The sequence below is a fragment of the Thunnus thynnus genome, chromosome 2 (genome assembly GCF_963924715.1).
Source record: "Thunnus thynnus chromosome 2, fThuThy2.1, whole genome shotgun sequence".
Classification (NCBI taxonomy): Eukaryota; Metazoa; Chordata; class Actinopteri; order Scombriformes; family Scombridae; genus Thunnus; species Thunnus thynnus.
Window position 1 is genome coordinate 5,934,371 of NC_089518.1, and position 14,206 is coordinate 5,948,576.

Below are 14,206 nucleotides of genomic sequence, written 5' to 3' on the forward strand. Positions count from 1 at the left end.
TCTTTCCTGAGCCTCAGGGAAGAATAGTGGAATTCTGAAGTTCAGAAAGACTTCTGAAGCCTTTGGAATGCATTTATGCACAGTAAGGCAACTCTGACGGTGAAGTTGAACAAATTCTCCAAACTAAACAAAATGCGTGTTTTCTATTGTCTTTAAAAACTAACTATATTTGCATTTTCTGTAATTACAGATGCAGCAAATATTATACTTGAATACTTCAGTCAAGACACTCATGATAGTGAAATTACACTAACTATAACTAAGAATTACAAATACACAAAGAAAGACAATGGTGGATGTTGTTATGTTTACATCACACACTGAGAGAACTGAATCTATCTAGTGATAATCTATAATACCATATCCACAACCCCATTTGTACACTGAAAGAGTTATTGGTTAGAGTTCACACTTCATTCTATTTTTTGAATGCTTACTGTTCTGTGTGTTCATCTCCAAAGTGTATGCGTGTGTGTTAAAGGTTTTCTACATACAGGGCTAGCACAAAGCATAAAAAGGCGACAGCACCTGTCAGAAACCAGAGTTTATGGCTGAGAGGTCTTGGGGGTCTCCTAATGAGAAATTGACAGTCTGACTTTTGCCCTCCATCCTCATCAGAGAGTCACAGCTTTGGCAGAGACAGACGAGGGCCCGTCCAGCCATGATGGATGGCTGCTCTGATGAAGAGGACACAGCCGGGTCCCACAGCAGCAGGAAATGAGACAGCCGTCACTCCTCCCTTGACAATTTAATCAGAGAATCCACCAATCATATTCAGCAAAAACAGCAACCTTGACCTGCGCGGTCAGAGCGCATTACCAGTCTGTCATTGATCCAGAGGACAAGGAAAAGAGCTGGCTAATGATGGATGAAGTAGTGATCTTAACCCCCCAACCCTTGTGTCCCACATGGACTAATTCTGGATTAACACCTTGGTCTAAGTGTCGAAGTGAGATTATTCATCATGTGAATGCCAACAGCCACTGATGCTGACGGAGCAAAGGTCTTAAATCTTGGTGTGCCACTGGAAGTGAAGAAGTTAATGGAAGTTTTAGAAAGTGAACCACAATGAGCATTCATAGAGACTAAACCAGGAGTAAAAAGTAGAGTGAATTTGACCTACTGGCTTACTAATTAGATCATTAATGCTAATGTTGCTCTGTGTCTGTTGGATACAGATCTAACACATTAGCCATATCAACTTATAAGGGTAATGGAAATGTTGTCATTACAGCTTGTTGCACTGTCCCCAAAATTCAAGTGATGACGGTTTAAGACCAATATGGGTCTCTTATGGGTGTAGGAGAATAATTGGTGAACAGGGAGGCTTCTATCAAAGAGTTAAAAACTGTAACACTGGAGAACAGTAAGTGGTCATCTGTGAATCCCTATTGTGTGTGTAGGAAATTTGAATCCCACTTGGGAAAGGCAGACTCTCTGGGTAACAATGAAAATGACTATATATAGAAGATGTAAACACATTGAAAAAATAACTAAATACTATTTAAAATTGGGTTTTGATGAATGACAATGAAAATCTTGAGGATTTTACTGTAAACTGAATAGGTAATTAGGTGAGTGAGCATTAGAAACATTGTAAAGCACTATGTTGCTCCTGATGAACAGGTCTGCCATCAGTGTATGAATGTGTGTGTGTGAATGGGTGAATGTTGGCATGTGTTGTAAAGCCCTTTGAGTGCAGCACATTCACCTTCTTGTGCTGCAAGTCAGTATTGACTTTTTCAATATCTAACCAAAACCACCATCTTTCTCTAATCTCAACCGAGCTAAAGCTAAAGTATGAAAAAATGTTTGATTTGTAGTTCTGTCCATGTTCCTGTGTCCAGTACTTGTGTAGCTGTTACAGTGGGGAAACAATTATTTGACATCAAAGAAGCAAAATTCTCTGCCCCACCTTTTCTTGCTCTCAACAACCAAACTACTATTGATCACTCTCTTCCTCCCTCTTTTCCTTCTGTTTGTTTCTGTCTCCCTATTTCAGCCCTACTAGGAGAGACTCACACTGCTAAACACACATTCTTTTCCCACTACAGCTGTTTAATAATTTAACCTATTGCATAATTGTTTTTCTGGCATGATAAAATCCTGACTCTTATGCAAATGGCAGAGAGCTGTGATTTGTTTCATGCTAGCAGTAAAGTGGCGGTGCTGAGGTCCTAATGGGAGCTGTGGCTGTGTGTGAGTCATCCTCCGCAGGCTCTAATGTTTGCCTCTAATCATCCCCCCGAGGAAGGCTGGGAGGGGAAGTAGCAGTCAGGAGGAAAAGCAACGATGCACAGGGCAGACTGGCCTGCACATTCACACTGTGAATGGCACTGTGGGAACACAGACTGGTGCACTAAATATTAACAGAATTTTACTTACTTGTGTGGAATTGAATCCATTGCTACAATAACCAAGCTCTCTCACTTTGTGCTGAACGATTCTCACAAATCGTTGGTGTCCGAAGGTACCCTTGAATTAAGATGGCTTATCTGCTACATGTGTGGCAAAACTATTTTTCCTGGCAGTACTGAGCTGTTAAAGCATAACAGTGATGGAATTTATTGAGTGTAGGCAATGCTAATGGCACTAATGGCTACAACAGAGATTTCAATATCTGCTTTAAAGGTAAAAAAATAGAGCCTATTGATTCATTTATCATTATTGAGATAAAAGTGACAATATATTATAGTACATTCTGGGCATATAAGGCAAATGTATCTATATAGCACATTTCATACGTTATATGTTAAGAAACGGCTCCAAAGATTAATAACAGCAATGGTGTTTTCAGTCCCCAGAGAGTAGTTCTGTGTAAGGCAGACACCACTGAGCATGTGCGGGAATGCCGTTCTGTCAACAGAGTTTCACTAGCTTGTTGTGCTGCATATCACAACCTCTTGATTTTGCACTACATTATACATTTATAAAGAACTTTAGTACAAAGTCAAGACTAATGTTGCTAGAGTGTCTAAAAATGCCAGAAATGATCTAGTTTCAGCTTCATAAATTTCTTATGTGATAGTAAATTAAAGCTCTTTGGCTTTTTAACTGTTGGACGGACAAGCAACAAGCAACTTGAAAGTGTCATCTTTGGCTTCAGGAAATTGTGAAAGGCATTTCCTTACATTTTATAGTGAGAAATATTAATCTATTAATTGAGAAAACAATTGGCAGATTAATTGATAGTGAAAATAATGACTTTCTAAGACAATGACCAAAGAAATATGTCACTTTAAGAGCTGTTATTTCTGTACGTTGACTTGACAACATCGTCCATGCTACTATTTTTGTGTCAGTTTTTCTATAACTTTATAAGGGATGTAGACAGCTAGCTACTGTATGTAGGAGATGGTGTCCCCATCCTTAGTCCTGCCTACACAGCTCTTCTGTAACTGTTCAGATGTTTAGAAACAGGCTCTGTATAACACAATCTACATCCCTCCACAGCGCCAGTAAAACACTTCCATCTGGTACACCAAGCAACTAACAGACATGATGCTTTGGAAACAGCATGTAGGCCCACGTGTGTCTCCTGTAGGTGGACTCACGTTGTAGAGGATTTCCACCCATCCCTCCATGGTGATGCACTGGAAAACGGTGAGAACAGCGAAAAGGATGTTGTCAAAGTTGGTGATGCCAAAGTTGGGTCCGGTCCAGTACTCCTTACAGGCGGTGCCGTTGCTGCAGGTCCTTGCCGGAGCCTCCAGGCCACAGGGGAACTCTGCTGCTTGCTCGCCTACAGCATCAAACACACACAAACATACACATTCACACACACCGTCACATACACAGAAATACACAAACAGGCCGAGGTATTTTTAGAAAAGGCTGGGGATGTCTTATGTAAAAGAACCTCTTGTTCTAAGATACAGAAAAACATGTAATCTTCATAATAATACACGGGTTAAATTACAGTGATACACAAGATGGCAACATTTAAGCAGGGTACATTTTACATATCTACAGTGACTTATGATCAGAGTTCAACCAATACTGATGCAAATATGAACAGGATTTGAGATTATTATGTAATTATATTACCCTGTGTATGTGTATGTGTGTCTTCATATATGTTTGCACTAATATTGTCAATCGGTTTCTCCCTAGTGTCATATTACTAGAGTCTACTTTGTAACCTGTGACATGTCCCTCCTCTGTTGATCTTCCTGATGTTGGGGGGTTTGTGCTAATTGATTAATCGTTGCATCTCTGGTACTGTAGGTAGACCGGTAGATCAACAGATTGATTTGATTAATTTCAATATTTTATATGCTGTGTCACAGATTTCATACATTAAAAAAGTGAAATACTGTTGTGTCAACTAGATTGTATCAGACATCAAAAACCATCTTTGTGCTGATACATGAATGTTTTACAGTTCATCGAGCTAATCCTCATCCTTTGATGAGGCAATTCTCTATAGCACAAATTTCTCCAGCAATGGCCTTAAAATAAGCCTTATGTATCTACTGAAGTTAGTGATTATTTAATGTACACTTGTCAAATGTCAGATAAATCGGGATCTAAAATGAAATATCGGCATTGGCCGATTATGAGAGGCCGATTTGTTGCCATCTCTTTCGCCGCCTGACTGTGCTTCCCTCCACGGACTGTTTCACCCTGACGGTTTTGGTGCTCCTGGGGCTCAGTGCTCTGGTTGGATCCACATGGAGAGCTGGGGCTAACGTCAGGCTAGCGGAGGCTAGCGGAGACTATATAATGTGTACCAGATAGCCTCTGCTAGCCTATTCTAGCCTCCCAGCTAACGATATTCCCCATTCTGCATGTGGATCCAACCGGAGCACCGAGCCCCGGTTTGTTATTTGAGTTAAAGTGGGAAAAAGCATCGGGTCTGACGGGCAGCTTGAGTAAAGTAGAGCCTGCGGAGGAAGCACCAGGACCGTCAGGGTTAAACAGTCCGTCAAGGAGCTGCTAAGACCGGCTGCACGGATAGGAAACACCTCGGCTGACAGGATGTACCACTCTGTCCTCTTGCTTACCTGTGTCTGTCCTGAAGCAAGTGCGATGGAACTTGCCCATGTAGAAGTCGAGGCCGATGATGGCGAACATGAGGATGGCGAAGAAGAGCAGCAGGCCGATTTGCAGCAGAGGTACCATGGCTTTCATAATGGACTTCAACACCACCTGAAGACCTGATGCACACAAGAGTAACATGCTTTTGATAACAGAAGAGACCATTTGATAGAATACTCAAAAGGCCGTAAAGCCCCCCCCCCCGCCCGCCATACTGTCATCACAAACTCTGTAGCGCCATATCGCTCCTTTGTAGCCTGTTTTAAAGGGAACTCCACTGATTACATATCTAAAGCCCCAGTCGGACTGGACTTATGTCTCTGGGGGAAGTAGGATGATTACAACATTATCTGCTGGTCAGTCATTTGAATCCAGTCTGGAGCACATATGTGGCTCATTTTTCACCAGCACCCTAGTAATAATTACGACCGAAACTTTCTGTTGCTTTCACATTTTTATCAGAGTATGAATTAAACAAATGAGAAATGTGTTAATTATCTGGTTTTAGAAGTGTTGCAAGGCGTCAGTACAACCCTACTGTTTATGGTATAAGCAATAAAAATATGTTAAACTGTAAAGGTTACTTACTGGGAATGCCAGAGACCAGCTTGAGCGGCCGCAGCACTCTCACCGCTCTCAGTGTTCTCAGGTCAAAATCAGCTCCCACAGTGGCCAGGATCCTGCACACACACACACACACACACACACACACACAACAGCAAAGGGTCAGAACCACAGGCAGCTGCTGTTCACTGTCACTGAAAAGATTGTTGTAGGTCTATATGTAGCATTTTAAATAGGGATGCATGATATTATCGGCACGTCATCGGTATCGGCCGATAAAAGCTCTAAAATGAAATATCGGCATCAGCCATTTCTGCCGGTTATGAGAGGCCGATTTGTTGCCATCTCCTTCGCCGCCTGACTGTGCTTCCCTCCACAGACTGTCCAATAAAATCCAATATCATGCATCCCTAATTTTAAACATCAGCTGAACATTATCAAATCATTCATGAGGTTGGTAAAGTGTAAACAAATGAGACAACGGTGGTGACCATAAAACAGTTCACATACAGTACCAGTGTTAGAAACTCATATCATTACTAAGGTACCACAAAAGGCTAAAAAGCCTCAAAACATTGTATTCTTAAAAAAATAAAACATACACATTACTATTGGAAATGACATCCAGCTTGCACACGTTGACTACATTGTCCCTGGTGATACAGTGTGAATATTGTTTGATAACGCAAAGCAATGTGTTCATGACCACGCAGAGGCTTTAAATACGGTTTCAGTTTTTGCTCTGTATGATATGGTAATTTAGGAAATACCACAACAGTATACTTTCTTACACACAAACATATACATACAATATGCAATATGCTCTTATTTGGGCAAAGATAAGAATACAGAATACTTTAACTGTATGATCATCATGTAATGAAATATTTTTGAAATAACTCACCACAACTTGCAAACTAAAATGAACATAAAGCCAGCAGGACGGGAGACTATATAATGTGAATTTGAATGTCCTTCCTGTCAGGGTTGAGGAGCCTGCAGCTCTCTGAGATCATCACAGGATAAGACAAGTGTGATGACCCCTATCATCTTTGGGTTTACTGCTTATTCACCTGTCTGTTCTGCTCCACAGGTGCCTCTTTACCCCAACTGGGAACACCTGCTGCCTGTGTTCCCAGGGGATAAAGCCTGGCTGCAGCTCTGCTCTCCCCTTCACTTACCTGTTTTGGTTCAGATTTAGTTATGTTGTTATGCACCTGATAACACCTACACACACACACACACACACACACACACACACTCTCTCCATTCATGCATCACACACATCACACTGACCCTACTGACATCCACACCCCATGTTGTAAATATGTGGTTAATTAGTTTAAATAAACATCTTTTATTCAACTTTGATAAGGTGTGTCTCCCTTTTGTTGTGACCACTTCAGCCAAGTCATGACAACAAGTCATTCATAATATTGTTACAATTGAAGGAGCACTCCACTCATTGTGCACATGAGGGTCAATGTGTGTATGGATGAGTACTCATCATGTGGATCTGGAGGAGTTCTCTAATTGTGTTACAAACTAGGGGCGTGGAGTTTGAAAAACATGGGTGTTTATCAGGCAGGAAGGGTCTAATGAAAGAAGTGAGTTGCATTATGGGAATTGTAGGAACCATACTTGGGACTAAAGGTCAGGATATCTCAGTCTCTGCTGCAAATACTGTATTTTGACAATTCTTTTTTTTTTCTTTTTTTTTTTTTTTTTTAAATCTGACTCTTTTGAGTCCCCCCAACTCTATAGAACTGGAATACTAATTTGCTGGAGTGACCCTTTAATCTTGTTATCACTACTTCAGTCTTCTCTGTATGTGCAAACCTTTTGATTCTGAATTACAATAGCTGCTAGTATTAACAGTTTGACTCATTGTGATGCTCATAGAAAGTTGTTCTTTAATAAGTTTGAAAGAAGATTTTGATTATCAATGAAAAGAAGATTAAATGAATGAAGTTACTTTTGACTGGTACTCTATATGTTGGACTGTAGTGATTTATTTTGGTTCCTCTGAATGTGAATGTTAAGTGCTGGAAGTCTGCTTTAACATGATCATATGACACAACAAATGTTTCATTCACCGCTGTAAATGTATGCAGAGTGTAGACAATCATCAGTCCTTCCAGGACTGTAGCAAACGCTACAGAAGCTCAACGTACAGAATAGCAATGTCTCCCACCTGGCAGGGTGTTGTACGGCAGTGAGGAGGGACAGGCAAAGGGTGAATAGCAGTTCTAAATGTAAACTGGAATCATTCACAGCAGAAGTTCTCTCTAAGCTTGACGTAACTCTTCCAGGCTGAGCTGCTACACAGCAATAACTCTCTGTCTGTCACCCCCCCCAGGGAGGTTTCTGCATACTCAAGACAATTCTGCCCAAAATCCACCATTCCTCCTGCTCCCCATCTGCTGACACTGGAATACAACAAAGAGATTCTAATAGCGTTCTCATTTTCTATAAGAACAGAGATATTTGGGGTAAACCAAAGTTTTATTTTTATATTTACATTTATTAATTTGGCACATTTGAGACATTTGTCCTAAGCCACGGAAGATCAAGGAGAAGCCATCGAGAATAAGTTTTAAATTCTACCTGACACAAGTGCCCCGAGGTTGTAAGTGCATGCAACAAGGCATCAGTGTGTGAAAGTACTCTCAGAAGAAGTACTGTAGGACAGAAAGGGATTCTGAGGACCCAACTGAATAATTCAACTTGTTCCACCAGCGGGATACAAAGGGGAAAAGTTTAGATTGAGATTTCCTGCCTGTAGTAACTGTAAGAATAGTCATCATTGATTGGTTGATTGTTGTGAAGGAGGAGGCTCGTAAATGATAACATCAGCAGCTGTGATATGTTGAATCTCAAAGTCTCCAAACACCAAACTAGTTTTAACATTAATGTGAAAGTGTTGCGTATAATAGAATATGATTAAATACTGAAAAATATGAAACACTTGACAATGTAAGAGTATAATATCAGTCAGGAAACATGTTGAGTAGATGGCAGCTTCTTTACTTCCATGTCACCACATGCTGCCAACCTAATCTCGATTCGACAGCCTCTGTATGCGACCCTTCATCAGGTGCCACCCCTTTAGTTACTGTTGCTAAGCCTGCCAGCTTTCCACTCTTTCAGTCTTACTACAGGCCCATTCACATTCCTTCAACATGTAGAGATCCTAATTTTGACAGGCTTTTACAAGATGTGAAATGTAATACTGTTACAACCCCAAGGTTATATGAACATTTTCTTTGTATTTGTGTTATGTGCATGTGTTGTGGATCTGTCTCTCCCTCTCTCGGGTGATCCTGCTGTGCTGCCTGTGTGTGATGGGCTTCAGGTCAACTCTGATTGTCTGATTGAACGGTTGTTCCAGGGAGCTGATTGGTTCCAGCCTCTGAGCTTGCAGTTTAAAGGCCCCCCCCCCCCCAAGCATTCAGGCTCTCCTCTCCTCACTGGAGAAACATGTTTCTGTGTGAAATGTGTATAAATTTGCCAAATTGACATAATAGCCCAGGTTTGGTAGGGGTGGGGAGCATTTTTGTTTCATCTTTTTTTCTTCTGTTTTCTTTAAGTTAGGAGTTAGGTTAGTGACTTGTTTATTTGCTCCTTTTTTTGAGTAGGTTGCTCAGCTTTAGTTCCCTTTTATTCACTGTTTTGCTGTTAACTCACCCTGAAGCTAAAAGATTTGAATATAAACCTTTAAAGGGCTGCAATTCCTCTGTTGCTGGTGGTTCTTGGGAGCTGGGAAGAGGGGAGTCTCATCTTTCATGTTGCGCCAGGGTTTCCCCCAGGCCAGGTCGTAACAATTACATCATGCCAAATATCAAACTGATCTTTTGAATAAGAAAAAACAGGCTCCTTTTTGCTCACCTCGAATTAGAGGCTTTACCTACTGATGAGCGTGTTAAGTTTTTATTAAAAGAGCATGTGTTAAATGCAGAAAATATAAAATGAAGATGGATGTAGGGGAAGAATAAGATTAAGGGAAGGGAAGGGTAGAGGGAGATGCCAAAAAAGGAAAATGAACCAGGAGAGTATGAGGAGAGCATAACCCGAGGAGATTATAAAAAAAAAAAAGATGTGGCAGGAGAGGAGATATGGGGGACTGGAGGAAAGGGAACATGGGTGATGTGAGGACAATGTGATGAAAGAGGGAGGTCAAAAAAGAGAAGAGAGGCAGAGAGGAAGCAGGGTAAGAAGGAAGATGAGAAGCAGCAGAAAACAGGGGTGGAGAAAAGGAGGAGGTATGGGGGAGGGGTGGAGAAGTGTAAGGAGATAGGGACGGGTGGTGGATATGCATTAAACACACTTAGCTTCAGAGCTTGAGTCTGTCCAATCAGACTCCTCTGTTCTTCCTCTGCTGCTGCTGCTGCTGCTGCCTGGTCCACAGGGAGCCACCAGCACCAGCACACTGCAACTGCAACTGAGTGTTTACAGCCACAGATGGCCAGCTACGCTATACAGTATGTCTCACACACACATCAACACAAACACACACACACACACACACACGTGAAACACACATGTGAAAATAGAGTATGTCAAAAATGGTTTTGTTAATCTGATGGATGGAAACATGCTAACACCAACATATAGACCTATTTGGGAACCAACATGATGACAGAAAAAAATCAAACTATCAGAAGAGCAAGATGCCATAAAAGCTCATCAAATGGGCTGTTGTAGTGTCAGCTAGAGATAGGTACTGCTCTTCTCTTTCAGCATCCTTTTTAGTTGAACTGTCTCCATTTAAAGTATGCTGAATTAGCTATGTAGCCATGCATGTACAGACAACTATCACTGGATTTCTTTGATACTGAAGAAATCTTAAAAATATGATTTGAGAAAAGATTTCTAAGCTGATTTATGGAAGTTTATTGGCGATGGACATCAAAGATAACTTGAAGAGTGCATTCAGTAGAGTGCAGATCTCTGCCAGGTGTGTACAGTGAAGATGGCAGCAAAGATAACAAAAACTGGGATTCATTCATTACTTACTTTAGTGGAACATACCATATCGGGTATGGAATTAATCTGCAGATGCTCTGGTTCAAGAATGGACCAAACTTCTCTATGAATGTCAGTTTTTGAGCCACGATAAAGGCCAAAATGTGGCCTGCAACAGACTAGGTAAGCCTTGTTTTTAGCCTAGCCGATTCCTGGAAACGCCTTTTGCTATATCATAACGCATGTCGTAAAATTGCGAGAACTGCTGATAACTGCTTTATCATAGGCTCATAAGGAATCTTATCAACGTTTACTTGAATTCACGACACAACCTGCTCTCAAGGTACCGAAATTTGACGCAGTGCAGGTGTTACAGGACAAGATCACTTGTCAGGATATAAAGGGAGGGGTAGGGCCCTCCCCTCCCACAGGTCGACTTGTCTGTCATAACACAGATGTGGTGTCATCGGAGCTTCTGTAATGGTCATGCCAGAAGACATATCCCATAGTGAAACACCTCACTCTGTTATCAAAGAACCAGGGATTACGTTAAGTAACCCAACGTTTCCCAGTTAGTTACAGCAACACTGGACAGAGTAGTGAATTAGATGAAAATGTATCTATTACAGTGTTAGTTATTATGTTCCTTCACATTTCAGTCAGTCCTTGGAGGCTGCAGTTGTCCAGGAATTATCCACTGCCCTGACAATTACTCTCACTACAGATGGATCCATCCAGAGCTGAACTTCAATTACAACAAACTAAACTGCATAACTGACCTAACTAATGACACATGAGGGGAACATATATACTGGCTTGTCAAAGCATTTAATAAACATGAGGGGAGGACAAAACACAATAACTAAATTAACTACAAATAAACAACACTATGTGCAGGTATTTAACAGTTTCAATCTTTACATGATGGAGGCCAGACGTCTCCTGGAGGAGCACCACGATAATTCACGAGATAGAAATTAGTACAACTTAAGGTAAAAAAAAAATGATACAAAATTATAAATGAGTGTGCTTCATCTAGAAATGATTATGTCAAAATATATAATAATAAACTTGTGCAAAAGCAAATTGTGTTGGTATTTAATCATGGAAATTGTAACTGAATGTAAATCTAAATAAGAACAAAGGTAATTCAGAATGAAAATGTGAGAATGTGGAAAAACAACCAAATGTTTTAATCTATTGGTGTGGCCATCACAGGGTGGTAGTAGTGGTAGTAGTAGTAGTAGTAGTAGTAGATAATCTATTTATTGTAGTTTTTAAGTATACAGAACACAAGACCAATAAAACCATAGAAAACAAGAGCCAGAGCTTGTATGTGATTTTATATGAGACCCGTATCAGCCCCTGCTGCTTACTGAACAATCCACAGAGGACTGTTAGTCTCCTGCTACATTACAATAACCAGAACAGTCTGCGGAGAGAAAGAACAAAGACACAAATTATGTGAGCAAAAAAAAAAAAAAAAAAGGAAAAACGTTTTTACACATGCAGGGATTTAATAAATGATGATAAATGTGTTTTTCCTTTTTTCTAAAAAATCTCAATTTTGCATCACACAGATCAGTTTGAAACACCAAAAGCCTAAAAAAATAATAAACAGTCTGTCTGGGCATAAAGACAGTTTCTGCATCCTTAACGTCACAGTCCATTCCACTTTTATGTTTCTATGGAGCCATGATGGAATGAGAGAGAGATGTAATAATTCCACTGAAAGGAAACAGCCCTCTCTGTCTCTGCTGCTAGTTCATCTTATCTTAAGACTCTCACTGCTGGCTTGCTACTAATTGCAGAAGCAAGAAAGAAGGGAAGAGCGGAGGGAATAGCGTGTCTGTGCACATACAATATACATGCAGGTGTACAGTCTCTGGCTCTATGAAAGATAAATCACCCACCATATCTGTGGAGCAAATGATCTCCCCAGATTCTCTCTGTCTCGCTCTACTGCAGTCACATGTTTATCTTCACTAACTAACATGACTGACAGTCAAAATGTGAAGAAATGAAGTGTTTTGATCCAAAGTGACATAAAAGAAATGCCTCTCCTTGAAAATGACGGACAGCTAACAGCAATGCCTTTGCTCAAGAAGAAATAGAAATATGCTTTAAAGGTCTCATGCTCAGCATTGCATTTAAGAAATCATTCTTCCTCCATTACAAGGATCATATTCTCTTTTTGAATATTTAGTTCACAAAGAGTGGAAGCAGACCTGCTGCAGAGATAGAACTGTAGATGACAAGTTCTGCTAATGAACCTGTTTATTAATCACAACTTTCTCTTCTTCAACCTTTTACAATTCCACCCATTCCTATTATTAACTGACCAGTAATATTACAAAGTTTGACTTAAAAGTCCATTACCTACATAGCTTATGTAAAGCAAGACTATAGTAACTTTCTCATGTGCTCATATGCTAAAGAACTTTGAGCCTGGAATAAATAAAAGGTTCTTTGTCTGCCTGGATTTCCAGGGTTAGTGTTTACATACCAGACAACATTCAAAGTCCAGCTGAAATCACAAAAGTCACTTTTTGCAGTCAAAAATCAATTTCAAGGTGTTTTCCATTTGAATTCTTAATATTTATCTTTTACTTTATGATTAAAAGGACAAAAGAAAGGTCTACATACTTTAGAAATAAGGCCTACTGCATGCTTCTTGCTCCAGAAAACCTTTACATAATACATAATACAATTGCAGCCAGCACATGGATCCAGCACGTGCCTCTTGACATTTGAAACAGGGCCACCATGCCGACTGCACGTGCCTCCATGTTCATGATTGGCTCATTAGTCCAAGGGATCCCCAACTCAGTCTCTTGTTTTCCGCCTCCTTCCAAAACACACCAATAATCAGATAACCAATGTAGACCAGAGGATCAAAAAGCAAGTAGAAAGCAGATGCGCTGTACCAACCCTGTCTCCTACAAATTACATTCATGTACAACTTAATTGTTTTCCCAATTACATTGCGTTAACAAGCATAATTGCTGGCTGGATTATGTTTGTAAGTAACGTTTTTTCCAATGAATGAAGCTACATTTACAAATTGCACTGGAGTTGGAGGGAGAAGGTTGGGGTTAATGGGGGGCATACAAGATGCAGGACTCTGATAACAGAGACCCGGGTTCACATCCTGAGCCCTGCATAGGTTTAGGGAGCAAAAACACTTTGGTTAAGGTTCACCATTTCAAATATGGGCCATACTAGGGTCACACCCTGATTAGCCAGCACTTAGTGTGTCGTATATTTGCCAGAACTGGCCCAGATATGTTTAAGATAAACAGGCCACATTTGCTGCATCATATGTTGGCCACTTCACGCTCACATTCAGATAAGCCAGTATCAATTGTGCCACATCTTTACCTAAAGTGGCCCGATAATGTTCAGAAATATTTGGGCTGTGTTCCACAGTGCTGACTGTGCCATACAATTGCCAAAAGTTGGTTGTTGTATAGTATTTAGGCCATATTTGCCATATCATATGTCAGCCACTTTAGGTTCACATCAACTCAAGCAAGTGCTTACTGTGCCGTATCTTTGTCAGAACTGGCCTAGGTATGTTTTAATATAACCGGGCCACATTTGCTGCACCATATGTGGGCCACTTTTGGTTTACACC

At 40.5% G+C, this 14,206-nt stretch overlaps 1 protein-coding gene across 1 annotated transcript in view; it reads right to left on the reverse strand.

Moving 5' to 3' along the window:
• Positions 1-14,206, reverse strand: part of cacna1ba (calcium channel, voltage-dependent, N type, alpha 1B subunit, a) — a 148,735-nt gene that overhangs the window by 92,199 nt on the left and 42,330 nt on the right. The window contains exons 4-6 of the mRNA XM_067600752.1: positions 5,629-5,720; positions 5,007-5,159; positions 3,555-3,742 (exon numbers count right to left, since the gene is read on the reverse strand). Coding sequence (XP_067456853.1) covers positions 3,555-3,742; positions 5,007-5,159; positions 5,629-5,720 — 433 coding nt within the window. The remainder of the gene's footprint in view (positions 1-3,554; positions 3,743-5,006; positions 5,160-5,628; positions 5,721-14,206) is intronic.